The sequence below is a fragment of the Oncorhynchus clarkii genome, chromosome 5 (genome assembly GCF_045791955.1).
Source record: "Oncorhynchus clarkii lewisi isolate Uvic-CL-2024 chromosome 5, UVic_Ocla_1.0, whole genome shotgun sequence".
Lineage (NCBI taxonomy): Eukaryota > Metazoa > Chordata > Actinopteri > Salmoniformes > Salmonidae > Oncorhynchus > Oncorhynchus clarkii.
The window spans coordinates 63,568,395-63,592,793 of record NC_092151.1 but is presented as its reverse complement, the minus strand read 5'-3'; the positions used below and the strand labels follow the sequence as shown (position 1 = coordinate 63,592,793).

Genomic DNA, 24,399 nt, shown 5'->3' with positions numbered 1-24,399 from the left:
AATATTGCTTGTTTTGCCGTTCCAATACACATGTTCTCTCTTCACACCAATCAGAACAGGGATAACTACATCCGCTCATGTAAGATTCTCCCTGATGGGCGGACCCTCATTGTTGGAGGCGAGGCCAGCACATTGTCAATCTGGGACTTGGCCACACCTACTCCCCGCATCAAGGCGGAGTTGACGTCTTCTGCCCCGGCCTGCTATGCTCTGGCCATCTCCCCTGACAACAAGGTCTGCTTCTCCTGCTGCAGCGACGGAAACATTGTAGTCTGGGACCTGCACAACCAGACCCTGGTCAGGTAAGAGGAGGAGGAGGTGGTTAGGAGGGGTATAGGGAGAGATATCATAGTCTGGGACCTGCACAACCAGCCCCTGGTCAGGTAAGAGGAGGAGGATGAGGAGAAGGTTAGGAGGGGTATAGGGAGAGATATCGTAGTCTGGGACCTGCACAACCAGGCCCTGGTCAGGTAAGAGGAGGAGGAGAGGAGGATGAGGAGAAGGTTAGGAGGGGTATAGGGGGAGATATCGTAGTCTGGGACCTGCACAACCAGAGCCCCCGGTCAGGTAAGAGGAGGAGGAGAGGAGGATGAGGAGAAGGTTAGGAGGGGTATAGGGGGAGATATCGTAGTCTCGGACCTGCACAACCAGAGCCCCTGGTCAGGTAAGAGGAGGAGGAGGAGAGGAGGATGAGGAGAAGGTTAGGAGGGGTATAGGGGGAGGTATCGTAATCTGGGACCTGCACAACCAGAGCCCCTGGTCAGGTAAGAGGAGAGGGAGGGCAGGAGAGAAGAGCAGAGGATAGGGGGAGGAGAAAGCAGGGTAGGGGTTTACTGTATAGTCTATGGATTACATCTGAATGGCTAGGTGTTGATGTGATCTTCATGCTACCCAGGCAGTTCCAGGGTCACACTGACGGGGCCAGCTGTATTGACATCTCCAACGATGGGACCAAACTGTGGACGGGGGGGCTGGACAACACAGTACGCTGCTGGGACCTGAGAGAGGGACGACAGCTGCAGCAGCACGACTTCACCTCACAGGTACTGATGGAACACCTGAGACATTGTGCGATTAGCTTAGACTAGCTAAGACCAGCTCAGTAGTGCCTTTATGAGAAGCACTGCACCTGTTAATATATGATACATATCAGCCTCTATATCAGACCAGTCACTGTTTCTCTCTGTTCTATCACATCACTGTTTGCACATCTACATATTTTTGTCACAGTAGGGCGCTAGAGCACTGCCAAAAGTCTGAGCGCCAGAAATTGACATGTGCAGGTGTACAAATGGAATTATTGCTGGCAAATATTAAGTTACAAGTTTGCGAATGCAATTTCAACTACAACTACTTTTTTCATGATCGTCAGTTACTTGGATACCTGCCGGGCTTTGACCTGTTGTTTCCAAAGTTTTATTTTGTTCATAAGTGTTTGTGTCAACCTGCTGACAGCTAGCTAACTAGGTTGCAATGGAGCCCGCATCGCTTGGAATAGCTAATAAACATTTCCAGCGCTGTAGAAGCTGTGTTTATTACGCTTTTGTCTGGGACAATATTGACAATCCGGAGTTCCAATGCGGCAATTGTTTGCTTGCGGAGGATTACACGAATGAGGTGGCTATGCTTAGCAAGCAAATTTCAAGTCTGTGTGAACTTATGGGGAAAATACACATTGGAACTTTCTCGTTCTCAGCTCATGTGGCTGGATGTAGCTCGGGCTTAATGGATGTATCCCTGCCTTGTCATCTGTCCCTATCCGAATTGCCTGTGCTACCTGGAACTTGCCTGCCAAGGAAGTCGTTTCCGTCTGCTTCTCCTCTTCCATAGTGGAGTAGACAGAGAACAGCAAGATGATTGTTCCAATCATCGCTGGGCCCATGTCACAAGTCGTGGAAACCAAAGGCAGCGGCATGCTGCTAAGCGGACTGGAGTGTCTGGGAGAGGTCCGGAGCAGATTCACATGAGGAATATCTACTCCGCCCTGGTGCCTGATCTACCTGCGCCTTTATTACTGGGACTGCCTGTGTCTGCGACGGCTGGACCTATCGCTGGTAGCTGTGGGAGGTCTGGACCTATCGCTGGTAGCTGTGGGAGGTCTGGACCTATCGCTGGTAGCTGTGGGAGGTCTTGACCTATCGCTGGTAGCTGTGGATGAATGCTATCCTGCTTCTCCTGGGCCCGTGAAAGGTTCCACGAATTGTGTGAGGGGTAGAAATGGGCGTATTTCTCCATCTCCTTCTCCGGCCATTGTATTGGGCAGTTCAATGGTGAGAAATGTCTCAGTCCCTGGAGCAAAAACGGATACAGGACATCAATAAGCTGCTCCCAAACATTTTAAACCAGTATCAGGAAATTGAGACTATCATAGTTCATGTGGGATTCAATGACATTATGAAGGGCAGCTCAGAACGCTGAAAATTAATTTTAAAAAACTGATGGGGTCTCTAATTGACACCAACGAACGCCCCATAATATCTGACCCTGTGCCCTCCCTAAATCGTGGCATTGAATGTTTCAGACTTTTATCCCTCCATAACTGGCTACGTGACTATTGCAAGTCTGTGGGTGTAACATTTGACCATTTTGATACCTTCTGGAAAGCTTGTTTTATAAGGAGGATGGGATCCATCCAAATCATCTGGGTTCCTGGATCCTGTTGAAGTAATATGGCCACATGTTAATCTGCCTCACCTAAAGCCCTTTTTTGTGGGAAGCTGCTATAGACCACCAAGTGCTAACAGTCAGTATCTGGATAACGTGTGAAATGCTTGATAATGTATGTAATAAACAGAGAGGTATATTTTCTGGGTAATTTAAATATTGACTAGCTTTCATCAAGCTGCCCACTCAAGAAAAAGCTTACAACTGTAACTAGTGCCTGCAACCTGGTTCAGGTTATCAATCAACCTACCGGGGTAGTTACAAACAGCCCAGGAATGAAATCATCAACATGTATGGATCACATCTTTCCTAATGCTGCAGACATTTTCTGTAAAGCAGTATCCAAATCCATTGGATGTAATGCTCACAATATAGTTGGCCTAATATAGTGTAAAAGATGTTTTGTAATGATTGATATGTTGATGTAAAGAGTATTTGTTGGTCTGTAGTGTGTAATGAGGAACAACCATTTATGAAATTGCTTATTCCAGTTGCTAATATGCAATCATTAAGAAAATGACTGTAAAAACTGTTAAATCCCTGTCGATTGATGAGGAATTGACAAATAGTATGGTTGAGCGGGATGAGGCGAAAGGAATGGCAAATAAGTCTGGCAGCGCAACCAGTTGGCAAATGTACTGCAAATTGAGAAATCCTGTGACTAAACTGAATAAAAATAAACTATACTATGAAACAAAGATACATTATATAAAGAATGATAGTAAAAATCTTTGTAGCACCTTAAATTAAATTTAGGGCAAAAACACAAACTCAGCTCCATCATTCATTGAATCAGATTGCTCATTCATTACAAAACTCACTGATATTGCCAATTACTTTAATGATTTTTTCATTGGCAAGATCAGCATATTCTGACACTACACATCCAAGTATAACTGATCAAATGATGAAAGACAAACATTGTTATTTAGAATTTTGTAAAGTAAGTGTGGAAGAGGGGAAAATTATTGTTGTCTATTAACAATGACAAGACACCGGGGTCTGACAACTTGGAGGGAAAATTAATGAGGATATTAGTTGGCGATATTGCCACTCCTATTTACCATATCTTCAATCTTAACCTACTAGAACGTGTGCGCCCTCAGGCCTGGAGGGAAGCAAAAGTAATTAATCTACCCAAGAATAGTAAAGCCCCCTTTGGTTGGCTATTTGAGCCAGTAATCAGCCTGTTACCAACCCTTAGTAAACTTTGGGAATAATTTGTGTTTGACCAGATACAATGCAATTTTACTGTAAACAAATTGACAGCCTTTCAGCACGCTTATAGGGAAGGACATTAATCGAAGCCTCTCCAACATAAACCAGGTAAAATCAGGAATTCCCCAGGTCAGCTGTCTAGGCCCCTTACTTTTTTCAATCTTTACTAATGACATACAACTGGCCTTGAGTAAAGCCAGTGTGTCTCTGTATGCAGATGACTCAACACTATACACGTCAACTAATACAGCGAGTGAAATCACTGTAACACTTAACAACGAGCTGCAATTAGTTTCAGAATGGGTGGCAGGGAATAAGTTAGTTCTAAATATTTCAAAACTAAAAGTATTGTATTTGGGACAAATCATTCACTAAACCTCAACTAAATCTTGTAGTAATTAATGTGGAAATTAAGAAAGTTGAGGTGACTAAACTGCTTGGAGTAACCATATCAAGACACAAAGTGAGACCCAAATGCAGGCACAGGAGGCAGATGGTTGGAGTCTTACAATGTTTATTAATCCAAATTGGAAGGCAAGAGAATGGTTGTGGACAGGCAAAAAGGTCAAAACCAGATCAGAGTCCAGAATGTACAGAGTGACAGACAGGCTCGTGGTCAGGGCAGGCAGAATGGTCAGGCAGGCGGGTACAAAGTCCAGAAATAGGCAAGGGTCAAAAGGGAGGAATAGAAAAAGGATAATGCAAAAAGCAGGAGAACGGGAAATACACTGGTTGCAAACTGGCACCGAGAGACAGGAAACACAGGGATAAATACACTGATGAAAATAAGCGACACCTGGAGGGGGGTGGAGACAATCTCAAGGACAGGTGATACAGATCAGGGCGTGACAAACCGTGGATACAACAGTATCAACAGCTAAAATGGGGAGAAGTCTGTCCCTAATAAAGCACTACACTGCCTTTTTAACAACACTATCAACAAGGCAGGTCCTACAGGCTCTAGTTTTGTCACACCTGGACTACGGTTTGCAACTGCACATGGGACAAATATCGTACTTTTTGGAGAAATCTACTCTGATCTGATGAAACAAAAATAGAACTGTTTGGCCATAATGACCATCATTGTGTTTGGAGGGAAAAGGGGGAGGCTTACAAGCCGAAGAACACCATCCCAACCGTGAAGCACGGGGGTGGCAGCATCATGTTTTGGGGGTGCTTTGCTGCAGGAGGGACTGGTGCACTTCACAAAATAGATGGCATCATGAGGCAGGAAAAATATGTGGATATATTGAAGCAACATCTCAAGACATCAAGTTAAAGAAGTTAAAGCTTAGTTGCAAATGGATCTTCCAAATGGACAATGACCTCAAGCATACTTCCAAAGTTGTGGCAAAATGGCATAAGGACAACAAAATCAAGGTATTGGAGTGGCCATCACAAAGCCATGACCTCAGTCCTATAGAAAATGTGTGGGCATAACTGAAAAAGTGTGTGCGAGCAAGGAGGCCTACAAACCTGACTCAGTTACACCAGCTCTGTCAGGAGGAATTGGCCAAAATTCCCCCAACTTATTGTGGGAAGTTTGTGGAAGGCTACCCGAAAAGTTTGACCCAAGTTAAACAATTTAAAGGCAATGCTACCAAATGCTAATTGTGTGTATGTAAACTTCTGACCCACTGGGAATGTGATGAAATAAATAAAAGCTGAAATATATAATCCTCTCTGCTTTATTCTGACATTTCACATTCTTAAAATGAGGTGGGGATTGTAACTGACCTAAGCCAGGATTTTTTTTATGAGGATTTTATCAGGAATTGTGAAAAACTGAGTTTAAATGTATTTGGCTAAGGTGTATGTAAACTTCCGACTTCAACTGTATATAACCGCCTTAATGTTTCTGGACCCCAGGAAGAATAATAAATACATCACACATGATGATGCTGCTGATGATCTTTGTCAGATGAGCTAAGTTCACTCATGTAATGAACTTTCTCTTCTTTTCTCCCACACTCTCTCCTTCTACCTCCCTCCCTCCCTCCAGATCTTCTCTCTGGGCTACTGTCCTACAGGAGAGTGGCTGGCAGTGGGCATGGAGAGCAGTAATGTAGAAGTGCTGCACGTCTCCAAACCAGACAAGTATCAGCTGCACCTCCACGAGAGCTGTGTGCTCTCACTCAAGTTCGCCTCCTGTGGTACGTACAAGCTCACAACTCTGCCACACTCACACACATTCTCCTAACTTTTATACTTATGCTAATGAGATGTGTAGTCCATATGTCTGCTGAGCCCAAGTGTAATGTTGTGTGTTTGTGTGTTTGCTTGCGCGCGCGCGCGCGCGTGTGTGTGTGTGTGTGTGTGTGTGTGTGTGCGTGCATTTGTTTCAGGCAAGTGGTTTGTGAGTACAGGGAAGGACAATCTGCTGAATGCGTGGAGGACGCCATATGGAGCCAGTATTTTCCAGGTGAAAAATACACACACTCAAAATGTTACCACCTTTACTTCACACACAGAGATGCATACAAATCTCTCCCTCGCCCTCCATTTGGCAAATCTAACCATAATTCTATCCTTCTGATTCCTGCTTACAAGCCAAAACGAAAGCAGGTAGTACCAGTGACTCGCTCATTACGGAAGTGGTCAGATGACGCGGATGCTACGCTACAGGACTGTTTTGCTAGCACAGACTGGAATATGTTCCAGGATTCATATAATAGCATTGAGGAGTATACCACCTCAGTCACCGGCTTCATCAATAAGTGATCAATGACATCGTCCCCGCAGTGACCGTACGTACATATCCCAACCAGAAGCCATGGATTACAGGCAACATCTACACCGAGCTAAAGGCTAGAGCTTCTGCTTTCAAGGAGCAAGACTCTAATCTGGACGCTTATAGGAAATACCTCTCTGCCCTCAGACAAACCGTCAAACAGGCAACGCATCAATACAGGGCTAAGATTGAATCCTACTACACCGGCTCTAATGCTCGTCGGATGTGGTAGGTCTTGCAAACTATTATGGACTACAAAGGAAAACCCAGCCGCGAGCTGCCCAGTGACACGACCCTACCAGACAAGCTAAATGCCTTTTATGCTCACTTCGAGGCAAGCAACACTGAGGCATGCATGAGATCACCAGCTGTTCTGTACAACTGTGTGATTACACTTTCCGTAGCCAATGTGAGAAAAGCCTTTAAACAGGTCAACATTCACAAAGCCGCAGGGCCAGACGGATTATCAGGACATGTATTCAAAGCATGTGTGGAACAACTGGAAAGTGTCTTCACTGAAATGTTCAACCTCTCCCTGACCCAGTCTGTAATACCTACATGTTTCAAGCAGACCACCATAGTCCCTGTGCCCAAGAAAGCGAAGGCAACCTGCCTAAATGTTTACCGCCCCGTAGCACTCATGTCGGTAGCCATGAAGTGCTTTGAAAGGCTGGTCATAGCTCACATCAACACCATCATGTCGGAAACCCTAGACCTACTCCAATTCGCATACCAACCCAACAGATCCACAGATGACGCAATCTCAATCACACTCCACACTGCCCATTCCCACCTGGGCAAAAGGAACACCTATGTGAGAATGCTGTTCATTGACTACAGCTCAGCGTTCAACACCATAGTGCCTGCAAAGCTCATCACTATGCTAAGGATCGTGGGACTAAACACCTTCCTCTGCAACTGGATCCTGGACTTCTTGATAGGCCGCCCTTAGTTGGTAAGGGTAGGCAACAACACATCTGCCATGCTGATCCTCAACACTGAGGTCCCTCCTGTACTCCCTGTTTGCCCACGACTGTGTGGCCAAGCACGACTCCAACACCATCATTAAGTTTTCTGACGACACAACAATGGTAGGCTTGATCACCGACAACGATGAGACAGGCTATAGGGAGGAGGTTAAGGGCTTAAGGGCTTGTAAGCATTTTACGGTAGGGTCTACAGATTCAGACTTAGGAAATGTACAGCTTTTCTACGCACACCTCTCCTACACACATCTCAGTAGTTGGTATTCAGACTTACCTTATGAAGGTGCATAACAGGCTTTGCAGGTATGGTTCCCTTGTGCGCACATAATAAATTGAATTCAACTGCTGAAAAACCTGCCACTTGCTGGCCAACATAATTTCTCGTGGACTTTTCATTCAATATGGTTTTCAGTACATTTATCTAAAGCAGTGGTTTGATTCATCCTGAATGTTGCCATGTTCAATGTTTCAATCCATGAAATATTGGAACGTGAGAAAAGTGTTGACCAGTAGTCCTGTAAATCTACTATAATAATCTTCACTAATCATGTCGCTGTGATGACAACGTTCCAGTTGTCGTGAACTGTGCACCAGACTCCAGGTTTAAACTGCTACATATGGTGTGCATTCCATAATGATCCAAATAGGTTACATGTTCCAAATAATTGCCCAACATGGAATACAGCCTAATACAGTATGATCCACTATTGCTAGTGATCCTCAGGAACCAAAACACAAACATCACAGAGGAAAAAAAGGTAAACTAACAATGGAATGGAATGATGCAACATTTAAGGAAACTATCACTAAAGTGACAGTTATAAATGTATTTGAGTATAACTGACTGTGGCTACCGATTGTGCCTAATATTTACACGATAAAAATGGTAAAACATACACTGAAAAGTCTGGACATATAATTAAAACATTCTAGAACTCATAAAAACAACTCAATAGGTTTGGACCTATACTGTTATTTGAGCATGGCTACAGAAGTTTATAGCTTGGATCTCCACATTTCATATATGCAAGTTATAAGGACAGCGTTTCATAAAATCACTGTAGAAAAGGTGATATGTTGACATGCTTCAGTTGGCTGCCATGTGACTGGTTTCACATTTGTCTCCAGTGATCATAAGGTAAAATAGACATAAATCAATTGCCCTTTATATTTACAATCCCATTATCTAAATGGCTTAATAACTTACCTAGCTCTCATCAATAGCACTTATCAATTTGTAAATGACCGTGCATGGAGAATGGTGTTATTTCCATCGGGAAAAGAAAGTAGATGTTGTTCCACTTGGAACTGACCGGTTGCTCGACCTTATTCATTGTCTCATCGTGCGTAAAGCTGGTCAAATTATGAGTAAATGAATTAAAGGTCAGCATACGGTGTATCTGTAGACACCTCCGCCACACCTTCATTTATTTGATCTCCACCCAAAACAAATTGCGGGTGAATAGCATGCTATTCTCATGCTTAAATTCAAGGTCGGAATACGAGTAAAAAAGAAAGATGCATAAAAAGGGAATTACGTTACATTTACACGCACTTAACTCGGGTCAAAATTCCCCGCAAAGGAAATGCATTGTGCATTTCTAGAATATACATTTTTAGCCAAGGCTGTTGTAGACTGTCTGTGCTGGGTATATATAAGTGTGATGATGAGTTACAGGAAGGGATGGGCTGTTTAAAGGGGGAGAGATGTGTCTTTGTGGGAGGGAGGCAGTATGGCTGTCATCTTGCTGTTTGCTAGACTAGTGCAGAGAGAGGAGGAATCTGCAGCCTTGGCGGTTAGTGTCTCCCTAGGGCTCTGAAATGCACAGAGGCTATCTGCTTTGTTATCCAAATGCCAAATGCCTCTCAGCCCCCCCCCCCCCCTCCCCAGATCCTGCTTCCCCTCTTCCCCTCTCTCGCTCTCTCTCTGTCTCACACACTGTTAATCTGCTGCTTTCTCTCTCACTTTCCTTCTTTTACTCCCCCGATTCATCTCTCTCTTTCACATGTACACACATACCTCCCCTTTCTCCCTCCATTTACTCTCGCTCACCACTACCTCATCCTTTGTACCTCTCCCTCCTCCCTGTTTCTGTCTCTGTAGTGTGAGTGTGTCTGTCAGTCAAAATGGCTTCTCTCACCAGTGGCCTGCTGATTGACAGCCCTGGTGATATGAACCTGTGATGTGGAGGAGGGAGGAAGGGAGGGATTAGGATGAGGTTGAGAGAGGAGGGAAGGGGGAGGAGGGAGAAATACTATAGAGGTTCAGAGGAGGGATGGGTTGCGAGAGGAAGGCGAGGAAAGAGAGCGGTTGAGAGAGGAGCAGGTCTCGAAAACCATCTGGGGCCAGGATATGAGGTCTGATGCAGACAGAGGCTGAGCCTGGTGGAGACAGACAGAATGGAGGTAGAAGGGCTTGTTTATTCAGGTAATGTTGAGAGAGTCAGAGAGTCAGCCCCTGTGTTTCTGTGGTGCTGAAAGCTGTGATTAGTAATGCTGAGAGTACAGCTGAACCACGTAGGTTAAGAACCTGGGGAGACACACCACTCTGCCTGTCAGACATGAAGAAGAAATGTTACACGCACCATTGTCTGTTATGAAACTTTGTAATTATGAAACTTTGTGGAGCAATTACCATTACTGGGATGATATAAAACCCTTTTAATGACTTGGTAATTTTCTCAAAAGTAGAGAATGGTTCCATCAGAAATACCATAATAGATTGACTATACCGATTTATTGTGTAAAAAAAATTGTATATTTTGTGCCCTATTTTGATTCAGTGAATACATCTATACCCGAACTAGTGAGATATACATGGAGGAGACTTATTCAAGCGACTACTTTCTTGCCTATTTCTCTCTTGCATCAAAGGTGAAAAAAGTGTTAATAGGAGACAGAATGCGATTGGATCATCATCTAATTTGCCTTCACATAACTCTTATAGAATTTCCACATGGACTGGGATATTGGAAATGTAATCAAAGTTTACTGGAGGACAATTTATTTTTAACTAAGCAAAATAATGTATAACTGATTTTTCCAGTACAATATTGGTTCAGCAAATCCCCTTATTGTTTGGGATACCTTTAAATGTACCTTCAGAGGTCATTCAATTCAATATTCATCAATAATAAAAAAGCAGTTTCTGTCTAAAAAGACAAGATTAACAAGGGAAACATATGTACTAATAGTACAGGTAGATAGCAATAAGAACAATACTACAGAGATACAAAATAAGTTAGAGGAAAAACAAAAGAACTGGAGGTACTTATTCAAGAACAATCAAATGTAATCTATTACAAAAATAAAGCAAACTGGATGGAATATGGAGAAAAATGCGCCACATTCTTCCTGAATCTCCAACACAGGAACACTGACAAAAAGAATTTGCAGAAACTCGTTACTGAAGATGGAGTCATCTATGATTCTCCTAATTATATTTTAAAAGAGGAAGCTAAATACTTTAAGCAGATGTTCTCTTTTCCATCTCATCCTCACCCACTGAATGACGATTACTGTAAAGAATTCTTTAAAAAAAATATATATATTTTTTTTAATTAACAAATGTACAGAAAGATCAGTGCGAAGGCCAAATTAACTTTTAGAGGCTATTAAATCCTTTCAGTCTGGAAAAACCACAGGGCTTGATGGCACACTGGTAGAGGTATATCAAGCCTTTTTTTGATGTACTCAAAGCTCCATTGTTAGCTTGTTTGAACTACTCCTATAGAAATGGTAGTCTGTCAGGTACTCAGCAGGAAGGTCTGATTTCACTATTATTAAAACAAGACCCAAATGACAAATATAAAGATCCAGTCTATCTTAAAAACTGGAGGCCTCTTACACTTCAATGTTGTGATGCAAAAATACTAACAAAATGCATAGCACTCTGAATTAAAAAGGTTTTACCAGGTATTGTTCATCCTGATCAGACAGGTTTTTAACATGGACGATACATTGGAGATAATATACAGCAAGTACGATAAATAATAGAAGATCATGAAACAGGCCTTTGATAAAGTAAGACTGGATTTTATTTATAAAAGCCTGGATTTTTTCAATTTCAGTGATTCTCTTATAAAATGGGTAAAAGGAATGTATAGCAACCCCAGGGGTAAAATAATAAATAGCGGCTACTTCTCAGAGAGTTTTGAATTGTCAAGAGGAGTAAAACAAGGGTGTCCGCTGTCAACATATCTATTTGTTATTGCCATTGAAATGCTAGCTATAAAAATCAGATCAAATGACAACATTAGAGGATTAGAAATCCAAGGCTTAAAAACAGAAGTGTCCATGTATGCCGATGACTCAAGTTTTATATTAAGTCCGCAAGCTAGATCCCTGCAAAGTCTCATTAAAGATCTAGATAACTTTTCTGGACTCTCTGGACTAAACGTTAATTATGATAAGTGTGCAATATTACATATTGGAACTTTTACATTGCCATGACGGTGAAGTAGACATACTTGGTATTCATATCACAAAATATATAAATGAGGTCTCCACAATGAATTTCAATAGAAAACTTGTAAAAATAGACAAGACCCTGCAACCATGGAGAGGTCTATTTATGGAAAAATTTCCTGATTAACTCCTTAGTCATATCTCAGTTTACTCACTTGTCTCTCTTTTTCAAACAAGCATTGCAGAGCTGGCTTCAATTTCAATTTCCTCCCCTTGAAAAGATAGAACAAATGTTACAACAAATATTATCAACCGAATGTGCTGATTGATAAAATACCTGTATGTATGGGAAAGATGTTTGAAAATAGTATTTTGTTTTAAAATGATTTAGTAAATCGGAATGGTAGAGTTGTCTTTCATGGAGTTATCAGAATTGTATGGGAAGGTCTGCTCAATCCAAGATTACAACCAATTGATTACAGCATTACCCCAAAAATGGACTCCTAAGTTGCGCAGTGGTCTAAGGCACTGCATCTCAGTGCTAGAGGCGTCACTACAGACCCTGGTTCGATTCCAGGCTGTATCACAACAGTCTCTGATTGGGAGTCCCATAAGGCGGCGCACAATTGGCCCAGCGTCGTTAGGGTTTGGTCGGGGTAGGTTGTCATTGTAAATAAGAATTTGTTCTTAACTGACTTTCCTATTTAAATTCTACCCAATATAAAGGATCAAACTGGCAGAGGAATGAAAATAGCATAAATAGGAAAGTATACCAGTTTAATTTGAGGACCAGGATGTTGACAGCTGCGCCATACAGATTGCAAAATAGTTGGGGTGAGATTTTGGATGTACCGATTCCATGCTATTAATAGATATATAAAATGATGCAAGATTCAAGAATTTGTGTTTTTCATCTAAAATGATTATGTATAATTCTTGCCTCCAACAAAATGTTGAATATTTGAGGCATACAAGCATCACTGCTCAGCAGATTTTGATGCGAGGATACAGAATCAATAGACCATTTATTTTGGTATTGCCTCAGGTAGCCTGTTTCTGGTCTCAGGTTCAGGACTGGCTGAAAATGCATAACATTGATCTAAAATTAACCCTAGAAATAATATTGTTGTGAGATCTGAAGAGACCAAATCAGTCAATTACTAATATACTAATACTCTTAGTAAAAGTATTTGTCTTCAATTAGCAATCTGTGGATTCCATTCGATTAAATACATTTTCAATCTATGTTATACATCACAGCATAGCTGAAAGATATATCCAAGGAGGATGGCCAGCAGAGATAGGTGGGATGAGCTGAGGGAACTGACAATCAAAGATAAAAGTTTTTTTTTAAATAAAGTCAAAATAAAACATAAAAAGTAAGTTTGAATGACACTGAGGGGAAGTGTTGTTACAGCTAATGCCTGTTTGCCTGAGGCTGATGCTGTGCAGGTGTTTGTACACATGCATATACACACACTCTCATTCAAATGCACCCATGTGCACAGACACACACACGTAAATAGTGCCATAGTGGCACTCAAATATATTCAGTTGGCCTTGCTGTTAGGATTTTTGTTGTCCTTGATGTCTTTTGTTTTTCTCATTGTTGTTTTCTGTTTTCCTTTGTCTTTTTTCCCTGGTTCATTCTGTGTGTCGCTCTGGATGGGAGTCTGTTAGATGACTGGTGTGATGTAGTTGTTGAGCGGCTTCACTGCAAGTATATTGTATGTTTTAAATATTCAATTAAAAAATACAAAATAAATCTAGGTGGTAATACACACTAGTGTTTTTAGGGCATTTTGAGCTATGAGGAGACAACTCTATTGTGGACGAACATGGAGACATGAGATGTGAGTGGTGAAAGAGTTTCCTGAGTAGAGCAGGGATATGTGGTGCCATGTGGGACCCTCCTCATCACTTTCACTCAACTACCACTACGGAAAAATTGGTGGAAGTGTGTTTCTTCCCAGACCGATGTGTGTTCCTGAGTAAACACGTCGGTCTCTCACTGAACCTCTCATACTGTCTGTGACCTCAGTCTCCGTCTCTGTTTAGACTCAGTTTCACGTAGCTAAGTGGAGGTGTGTAACTGGAGTGTTATTACACCTACTAACCAGGCTCTGGCAGGTTCACCTCTAATTTTAACAGTGTTCATGGATGAGTCACTGATTTTTAACACCTTTTTCCTCTGTCTCTCCCTCTCTCAGTCCAAGGAGTCCTCATCGGTCCTGAGTTGTGACGTGTCACCAGATGATAAGTACATAGTGACCGGCTCTGGAGACAAGAAGGCCACCGTGTATGAGGTGGTCTACTGAGAACAGGAAATAAGGGGGGTGAGGGATTTTCAGAGGGGTGGGGGGGCTTGGCTGGGTGGGGAGTAGGGGGGACCTACTCAAGGCCTACAGCAGGGCAGGTGGGGGCAACCATGGCTCTTTTGTACAGAAGCAATGCTTTCTGGCTCCAGCGCTCAAATGACCCTACTACAACAGCCTCCCCCCCCCAATCTCAGCTAGCTCCTCATTCCTGCACCCATTTAAGCCTGAGAATGAGGCGGGAGAGAAAGAGAGCAAGAGAAGGCGGAGAGATAAAGAGCAAGGTAGAGGGAGCGTGAGAGGGCTACAGATAACGAGAGAAGGAAGGAAGGGGGAGAGGAGGAGGGTAATTAGTGCCGTTTCCTGATTAAGAGCTCAGCGGAAGGGAAACCCCAGAGGAGTGTGCCACTCTGGGAGCTGCAGCGAGGAGCACAGATACCAGACAATCGATTCATTAGTCAGACAGTGGAACCCTTAATGAGGCCAACACTGCGCCACAGCTCCCTAGCCAGGGGTGTCAGGAGTGGCAAGCTAGCACCCTGAGCCGGCTTGGACTGGGCCGTGCTGGAGCTCTGTCCCAGAGATATACCCAAAACACAGAGATAGATACACGCACACAGCCTCGCACCCAATTAAGTATTAATAGTAGCGCTCCCCGTCTCACTCCCCTAATATCTATTTTATTTTTGTCTCACAAAAGCAGCGCTTAATGAGCAGAGTCAAACTGAGTCTCAGCGGGCCCCTGTGCCACAAACACTGAACAGACGAGAGCAACACTGCGCTGTTCATCTTAATACTTACCAATAGATTAGATTGTTCTCCTGAGACTGCTCACTGCTTAATGCTCATTTAACTTCCCTGTATTATACGACATGCTCCAATGTGTGGCAAATAAGGAAATGATATTATGTATATTGCAAAACCCTGCTTCGATAGATGTGTCAAAAAGAATGTTTAGGTCATGCTCATGCTACGTTTCAGTAGTGGTTGCTTTGTTTTAAGAGGCTATGGTTGCCTACGCCTGTACTCTGGCCTTTGAGAGCAAGAGGGATACACTCCATGACCAGGTGGAAAATATTGTTCTATTTTTATTTACTTTTACATTGTTTTAAACTTCTGATGTCCTTCCCCTCGGTGATGGTGATAGGCAGTGGACTCCACTACCCTTTCACAACACAAGGGCCCTGAAACTGGCCTTCCATTTTGGGGAAGGCTTCTTCTGATTCCTGTTTTTGTTCCTGTTTCAAGCAGAAGTGATAACTGTACTTTAGTATGTTTTCAGTCAGTGTGTAATGCAATTTCAGTGTTTGTTAAGTCTGTCAGTATAGAGCAGCAGGTGTTGGGTCGTTTTGTGGCCATGTTTGGGGAAAGGTGGAGACAGTGGGAAGTGTACAGTATAAGATGACTCCCTCCCCCACCCTCTCACTGCCTGTCAGCCATAGACAGGCTCCCTCTCCGCTCACTGTCAGTAAAACCATATCCGCTGCCTATGCTTTCGCTGTTCCTACAGTGAATTACTTTTACGTTTTAAAGCTGTTCTCTTTTGAAAGCGAAGGAACTTTTAAATGCTCCGTGTTTACCTTCCTGACGCATTTTCAATGTCGTTGTAAAAGAAATGAGAAAAATAAATAAAAAAGTTGTGTTAATCTTTTAAGTGCCAGTATCCGTTTGAGTGTTTCTTCTTGAATGCAGTTTTGAATGTTGAAGACATGCAGTGCAGTATGAACTAGGAAAACACCATGAACCATACAAAATAGTTTATTAGTCTCATTACATCGCCCACATCAATGGGCTAGTTCATTTTGCATGGCCCGGAGCCTCAGGTGGGTGGAGAGTTCACTTAAGGACCAATGGAACTCTGCACACCCAGGGCACAGGGCCATGCTAAATGAACTCTCCCACTCCCCCAGACCATCCCACCCACAGCACTCCCGGAGGTCTTTCACCTGCCCCACAGGTCCTTCCCTTGGCCACGCACTGGCTCCCCATCTTCCCCTTCTAGAGAATGTGGTAACATCCACCTCAATCATCACCAACTCCTCCAGGTAGACGTTGCCCATAGATCATTGTCTAGGCCCAGGCAACTTCATCCCACTCCTAATGAGAGTTCGTTATAAGACATGGCCCTGGAGGGCCTCCATGACATCGCTATTATATGACATCTCTCAACATGTACACTCATCAGACCATTCAGATTTACAGGGGTCACACAGTAGCTTTGAACACATTGCGTTATCATCCATCTGTACACAGGCAGAACTGCCCACTCCTGGACCATGTCCACCTTTGGATATGAGCCCTACTCATGGTTGAGGCTGTTCTGAGCAGAGCTACACGATATAGAGAGTACACCGGGTGTGTATATGGGAGGGGGAGGTTGAGAGGACACTGAAGTTAGAGGCAAGTCCTACTCGGCTCCATTTCCAGTTTGGGACACAGGGAGACAATGACATTAAAAACCAGCAGACAGACCCATATCAAAACTCCCACTGAGCTGTGTGGCTGCAGAGATCTTCCCAGACCGATCAGTCCTATGTGGTTAGTCACAGCCCTGCTTCTCTTGGGAATATGCAATTCAAATTAGATACTCAAAACTAAAAAGGAAATATCATACAAATTAAATCATACAATTCGTTTTTCAATAGTAGCACAATTTATTTTTCTCCCTGGCTCTAAGCAAATCCAACCTACGTTCTTTTTTTTGCCTTTAGAGCTTTATTTACAGTTCATATATATATACACCGAGTTCAAAGGTCACAATGTAGTAGTGAAAATACCTGTCTATGTACCCTACAAATACAATAGAAAACACTAATGTCGTTGTCGACTTGGAGTAAGTAGCCATTTCCCTGAAATCGCAGAATACCTTGAACACGGACATTATAGTTTCATATCCTGGGTAGTGGTATGTCCTTTCACCATGTATACATACAACCATATTGCTGCTGAATCTAACCCCCCTCCACACAGCCCTTACAAACCCTTATCTCCCTCGGCGCGCACACACACACACAGCATGGTCCTACTGCTCGTCAAGAATTCAAAAGGCAAAAAAAAAAGATTTTCTTTTCGCAAATGTTTTGTTTACTACAGAGGTTTCATTTTGTTAAAAACAGGAAAAAAGGTAACAAAACGAGAGGAAAAAAAACAGGTCTTTGGAAGAATCCCGCATTGTGTCGCTAGACTACCAGCTTTTTCTCAGAGCATTTTTTTTTTAAAGGTCAAAGTTCCAGAGATCTGACTTCGCCCTCATCTGAATCCTTTACAAACGTAAACAAAACAACAAAGTACAACGTGTGTCTCTGGTCTCCACGACACCCGCCACTCTCTTTACAGTCCTTGGGGCACCAAGGGAGCCTCGCCCCCACTTTATCCAATCAGAGCGCTCCTTCCTCAGTAGATAACTTCGTACACAGTGGCCTTCTTGTCACCGGAGCCCGTCACAATGAACTGGTCATCGGGGGAGATGTCACAGCTGAGCACCGAAGACGACTCCTTTGACTTGAGAAACAAAAAGAAAGGAGACCAGTTACACCCACTGACAGAGATACTGTATTGCACTTACATTACACTTTCAAAACAAAATGGTTTATATAATCCTGATACAGTAACTACTGAGCTAAAGACAAACAGTATAAATGGCTTAAATAACAACAAATGCACTTGAAATATACTCTTAGCATTTCTCTAGAGAGAGTGCATCAAATCCCAGACCTGGAATATGCTTGATCCATAGGGTGTCCGCCATGCGTTCAGGAGGTTATCTTTGCCTGTGCTCACAAACCATTTACCTGCAGAACCAAAGAGACACACAAAGAGAGATGAAAACTCTGGGCAGAGGAGATGTAGCATGACAGAGGGATTGCTAGTCGGTCGCATAGAGGGAGAAAGAAAGGGACTGGTGCCGTGTGAGCCTCAGAGTCATTTCAGGATAGTTTTGTCCTTGAGATTACGCAAGAAAACATTTGAATGGAACAATTAGGAGTGTGGCACGTACCACAGTAGGCAAACTTGAGTGAGAGCACACAGCTCTCGTGGAGGTGCAGCTGATACTTGTCTGGTTTGGAGACGTGCAGCACTTCTACATTACTGCTCTCCATGCCCACTGCCAGCCACTCTCCTGTAGGACAGTAGCCCAGAGAGAAGATCTGGAGGGAGGGAATGGAACAAAGAGAGAACGCTGATTACACATCTGACAAAGATCATCATCATGTGTGAAGTGATACAGAGAGGAGTGACAGGCCAGTGAAATACAGTACAGGGCCGTATCCACAAAGCGTCTCAGAGAAAGTCCTAGGAATCCTGTTAAAACCTGTTTGAAGACTAAAAACACTCCCAGCTCAGAGTAGGTTTTAGGATGATGTTAAGACACTGCTCAAACAAACTCTAAGAGACAGGAGTGAAATCTAAACGTAAACGTTTCTCAGCTGGTAATCACAACAGTTTGAGGTACCGCAAAGAAAAGATAGTGACGACGCTCAATGACACTGTTGCAAATGGGGAATAACTAATCGCGATGAGGCATCATGGCCAGGTGTGAACTTCACAGCACGTTTCAGACAACCACGTGAATGTGACTGTTGCAATGGTCAAACGTTTGATTTCACCGGACACCATCACTTTGCCTACTCTTAATTCTTGCTTAATATATTGGCGTGCATAACCTTTGTTTAACCAATTCTGATGGTTGTTAAGTGTAATATTGATATATCAACAAACTCATCGCCCCTATTTAACAGCTATTACATCGCTGTGGCACAGTTGGCATCAAGTCACTTGCCGATAATGTTGCATACGTTTGAAAGGTCTATAATTTCATCGAAAACAATCTAAGTTAACATAGGCCCTAGATGGCTACAAAAATTAACAGCATGAAATTGCTTTCCATAGGGATAGCTTGACGTATGTAACATGACGAAAGAAAGACTTAAGTATTTAGGCATATGTGAAATAGGCCTCATGTGAAATCATTGTCAAAAGCGCAAGAGATAGGCCTACAGTTGCATGCAGGTCTAGATTTATGGATTGATCATATAGATATAAAAAAAACATTCTTTCAACAATTCCAAAGCAATTGTAACTGGCGCAGGGACCATTGACTCACTGCCTTTATCTATTATCAAGACGCCTGCTGGTAAGTCTTAACTAGTCATGAGGTCTTTGTCTTTTCTACATTTGTATTATTTTACCACCCCCCCCCCCCCCAATTTTGTGGTATCCAATTGGTAGTATACAGTCTTGTCTCATCTCTGCAACTCCCGTACGGACTCGGGAGAGGCGAAAGTCGAGAGCCATGCGTCCCCCGAAACACAACCCAACCTAGCTGCACTGCTTCTTGACACAATGCACATCCAACCCGGAAGCCAGCCGCACCAATGTGTCAAAGGAAACACCGTACACCTGGCGACCTGGTCAGCGTGCAGTGCGCCCGGCCCGCCACAGGAGTCACTAGTGCGCGATGAGACAAGGATATCCCTGCCGGCCAAACCCTCCCTAACCCGGACGACGCTGGGCCAATTGTGCGTGGTTCCATGGACCTCCCGATCGTGGCCGTCTGCGACAGAGCCTGGGCTCGAACCCAGAATATCTGGTGGCACAGCTAGCACTGCCTTAGACCACTGCGCCACCCGGTATTTTTATTATCATTTGTACATAAGTTCCAACGGAAACTTGAGCCAATCACTCTGAATCAAAATCATGTGCGGGCCACATTGGTAGGTCAGGGAGCTGTTGTTGCTGTTTTTGTAGGGGGTTAACTGCCTTGCTCAAGGACAGAACGACAGATTTCACCTTGTTGATTTGGGGATTCGAACTGGCAACCTTTCAGTTACTGGCCTAATGCTCTAACCACTAGGCTTCATGCATACTCTTATGTGTAAAAATTAAAGCTATGAATAAAATGGCTGTTTTCTCACAGCAAAAAACATTATACTCTGAGAAACAATGTGGCCATTGGCCCTGATCTAATCTCAGCTAGTCTCACAAGGTCTCCTTTGATGTCAGTACCTGTGAGGTGAAGTCGTGCTGCTGCAGCTGTCTTCCCTCTCTCAGGTCCCAGCAGCGTACTGTGTTGTCCAGCCCCCCCGTCCACAGTTTGGTCCCATCGTTGGAGATGTCAATACAGCTGGCCCCGTCAGTGTGACCCTGGAACTGCCTGGGTAGCATAAAGATCACATCAACACCTAGCCATTCAGATGTAATCCATAGTCTATAGCAGGGTTCTCACAACCTTCTCTAGCATGAGAGATACTTAAAAAAAAAAGCTAGCTTTCATAGGCAGATTTTTCTCCTCTCCCCTGAAACTTTTCCCCAGATCCTTAGCGTACAAGAAAAGGTAGTGCACTGTTTTCTGCCAATATACCAGGTAAAATAATGGATAAACTGACTGATTTTTGTATTATGCTAATTCAATTTCAGAAGGGGGTTAATTAACAACACTAATCTGTGATTATTTCCCCAAATTCTGTTTTAGATCTTCCCAAATTATGTTTTCTCAGTTTGATTTGTCCTTGTTTTACACTCAAAATTACAATTGTTCATAGAGAAACAATGAAATTGGATTTTCTGAACATGAACACATTTAGATTGTTGCGTTTAATACTCCTTTAATTGCACATCTAGCGAGTGAGGAATGTGCCGTCTAATGTGCCAGTCTAGCATGGTTCTGTACTTCCGCTGCACATTTCATAGCAAAGTCTGCAATTAAAAAATAATGGATACAAATGATATACTTACTCACGATATACTAACTACTTTGCAGTTAACATTTAATTGAGATGGTTTTAGGGAAAGTATTTCTGTCAACAAACAAGACTTATCACATCAACTAGCTACACAGAGTGATAGACAAACGCACACAACACAAACAGACGGGCAATATTGCTGGAAATGAATTGGCAGATAGTGTTAGGTTTGGCTTTTTAAGCCAAAAGTGATTAACGAGGGGTGGGATAATATCAATGTTGATTAGATAGTAGCTGGGAACTTGCGGTGTCTGATACTTGTGAGATTTGTTAATGACAGTTTGCAGTGGAACATGTGAAAATTGCCTGTGCTTTCAGAATTGTTTGGTGAGCAACTCATAGGTGGGCTGTGAGCTACTGGTAGCTCACAATCAACTTGTTTGAGTCCCTGGTCTATAGCCTCCAATCCTGAGCTCTCCTCCCTCTCTCTCCTGCCCTGCCCTACCCTCCCAATCTCCTCCTCTTACCTGACCAGTGTCTGGTTGTGCAGGTCACAAACCATGATGTTTCCCCCCTATACCCCTCCTAACCACCTCCTCCTCCTCCTCCTCCTCCTCTTACCTGACCAGTGTGTGGTTGTGCAGGTCACAAACCATGATGTTTCCCCCCTATACCCCTCCTAACCACCTCCTCCTCCTCCTCTTACCTGACCAGTGTCTGGTTGTGCAGGTCACAAACCATGATGTTTCCCCCCTATACCCCTCCTAACCACCTCCTCCTCCTCCTCCTCTTACCTGACCAGGGTCTGGTTGTGCAGGTCACAAACCATGATGTTTCCCCCCTATACCCCTCCTAACCACCTCCTCCTCCTCCTCCTCCTCCTCTTACCTGACCAGGGTCTGGTTATGCAGGTCACAAACCATGATGTTTCCCCCCTATACCCCTCCTAACCACCTCCTCCTCCTCCTCCTCTTACCTGACCAGTGTCTGGTTGTGCAGGTCACAAACCATGATGTTTCCCCCCTATACCCCTCCTAACCACCTCCTCCTCCTCCTCCTCTTACCTGACCAGTGTCTGGTTGTGCAGGTCACAAACCATGATGTTTCCCCCCTATACCCCTCCTAACCACCTCCTCCTCCTCCTCCTCTTACCTGACCAGTGTCTGGTTGTGCAGGTCACAAACCATGATGTTTCCCCCCTATACCCCTCCTAACCACCTCCTCCTCCTCCTCCTCTTACCTGACCAGGGTCTGGTTGTGCAGGTCACAAACCATGATGTTTCCCCCCTATACCCCTCCTAACCACCTCCTCCTCCTCCTCCTCTTACCTGACCAGTGTCTGGTTGTGCAGGTCACAAACCATGATGTTTCCCCCCTATACCCCTCCTAACCACCTCCTCCTCCTCTTACCTGACCAGGGTCTGGTTGTGCAGGTCACAAACCATGATGTTTCCCCCCTATACCCCTCCTAACCACCTCCTCCTCTTCTTACCTGACCAGGGTCTGGTTGTGCAGGTCCCAGACTACAATGTTGCCGTCACTGCAGCAGGAGAAGCAGACCTTGTTGTCAGGGGAGATGGCCAGAGCATAGCAGGCCGGGGCAGAAGACGTCAACTCCGCCTTGATGCGGGGAGTAGGTGTGGCCAAGTCCCAGATTGACAACGTGCTGGCCTCGCCTCCAACAATGAGGGTCCGCCCATCAGGGAGGAGCTTGCAGGAACGGATGTAGTTATCCCTATTCTGATTGGGTAACAGAGAAAATAACTCCAGTAATTAAGGTGTGAAACATGGGACTGTGTGAAATGAGCAACATAAAATCCACAGCAGCAAAAATGAGTCCTCTCAGGAGTGTAACATCAGTAATGCAGCCTCAGCAGTACCACCAGGGGAAGAAATTACAACCCAGGAACATTGCCCTTCAAGAAAACTATTTTATATGGACACTGGAGAGCATTAAAACAACTGCCTGTCTCTGTATACTTTTAACTGCCTATGTGACCAGTGTTTAAGTGAGTCCATCCTCTCGCTCTCCCTACCCCCTTCGTTGATCTTTGTCAGTGCATCTGTAGCTATCCATCTATGACCACTGTCAGTGTGTGTGTGTGTGTGTGTGTGTGTGTGTGTGTGTGTGTGTGTGTGTGTGTCCCCGTCCACTCACCAGACAGTCGAGCTGGGCCATGGCACTCTTGCTGCCAGGCTGGCTGATGTCCCACACCTTGACACAGCCCTTGCCGCCGGTGTAGACGTGGCGTGTGGAGGTGCTGATGGTGACGGCACACACCACCTCTCCGTGGTTCAGAGTGTGGATCTGACGGGCATGTCGTGGGATGCCCGGGCCCAGCAGAGCATCCGGAGGGAAAGGAACAGGCTGCATCTGTCCATCCGCACTGACGTGGAAAGAGTAAGCACTGGAGAGAGGGAGAAGGGAGAGAATGGACAGAGTAAGCACTGGAGAGAGGGAGAAGGGAGAGAATGGACAGAGTAAGCACTGGAGAGAGGGAGAAGGGAGAGAATGGACAGAGTAAGCACTGGAGAGAGGGAGAAGGGAGAGAATGGACAGAGTAAGCACTGGAGAGAGGGAGAAGGGAGAGAATGGACAGAGTAAGCACTGGAGAGAGGGAGAAGGGAGAGAATGGACAGAGTAAGCACTGGAGAGAAGGAGAAGGGAGAGAATGGACAGAGTAAGCACTGGAGAGAGGGAGAAGGGAGAGAATGGACAGAGTAAGTACTGGAGAGAGGGAGAAGGGAGAGAATGGACAGAGTAAGTACTGGAGAGAGGGAGAAGGGAGAGAATGGACAGAGTAAGTACTGGAGAGAGGGAGAAGGGAGAGAATGGACAGAGTAAGTACTGGAGAGAGGGAGAAGGGAGAGAATGGACAGAGTAAGTACTGGAGAGAGGGAGAAGGGAGAGAATGGACAGAGTAAGCACTGGAGAGAGGGAGAAGGGAGAGAATGGACAGAGTAAGCACTGGAGAGAGGGAGAAGGGAGGAGGAGAAGTATAGTTGTTACTTTACAAGGCTGAAGCTTGAGGTTAACCTCCAACTATAAAACCCTACAATAACAACAGAGGAATATGAAGACTGTTATAAAACAGTGTAATTGTGTTCAGAGAATAAGAGAGAGGCAGAGAGAACAGTACTCACGGTTTTCCTGAGGCAGCAGACTGCAGGCTGGCGGGTAACCCTGGGACCCTCATGTGGGGGTGAGGAGACTCATAACCCACCTGGGGGACAGGGACAAAGAACATATGTTAGCTCAGGCATCTGACAGAGCAGTCACAAGTCAAACTCCCAGAAAGCCTTCTCAAAATCACATAGTAGATTTAGAATGTTTTCCCACAGTGAAGTATAACATTCCATAAGGAGATATAATTGGTGTATGAAGTCATGCAATT

General features: G+C 44.1%; 2 protein-coding genes across 7 annotated transcripts in view; one reads left to right on the top strand and one right to left on the bottom strand.

Annotated features, from left to right (window-relative positions):
- LOC139409191 (transducin-like enhancer protein 4) overlaps positions 1-15,975 on the top strand; it is a 78,549-nt gene extending 62,574 nt beyond the window's left edge. For 2 of the 3 annotated variants that reach the window (XM_071153994.1, XM_071153992.1), the window contains exons 16-20: positions 55-302; positions 896-1,043; positions 5,885-6,035; positions 6,228-6,304; positions 14,217-15,975. In XM_071153994.1, the coding sequence (XP_071010095.1) occupies positions 55-302; positions 896-1,043; positions 5,885-6,035; positions 6,228-6,304; positions 14,217-14,324 (732 nt within the window). In that variant the 3' untranslated portion in view covers positions 14,325-15,975. The remainder of the gene's footprint in view (positions 1-54; positions 303-895; positions 1,044-5,884; positions 6,036-6,227; positions 6,305-14,216) is intronic. The other variant, XM_071153995.1, reaches the window with a different exon arrangement.
- An 88-nt stretch (positions 15,976-16,063) lies between these two features.
- LOC139409190 (transducin-like enhancer protein 1) overlaps positions 16,064-24,399 on the bottom strand; it is a 47,365-nt gene continuing 39,029 nt past the window's right edge. For all 4 annotated transcript variants that reach the window (XM_071153991.1, XM_071153988.1, XM_071153989.1 and 1 more), the window contains exons 14-20: positions 24,149-24,228; positions 23,163-23,412; positions 22,497-22,744; positions 20,328-20,475; positions 18,319-18,469; positions 18,036-18,112; positions 16,064-17,822 (exon numbers count right to left, since the gene is read on the bottom strand). In XM_071153991.1, the coding sequence (XP_071010092.1) occupies positions 17,715-17,822; positions 18,036-18,112; positions 18,319-18,469; positions 20,328-20,475; positions 22,497-22,744; positions 23,163-23,412; positions 24,149-24,228 (1,062 nt within the window). In that variant the 3' untranslated portion in view covers positions 16,064-17,714. The remainder of the gene's footprint in view (positions 17,823-18,035; positions 18,113-18,318; positions 18,470-20,327; positions 20,476-22,496; positions 22,745-23,162; positions 23,413-24,148; positions 24,229-24,399) is intronic.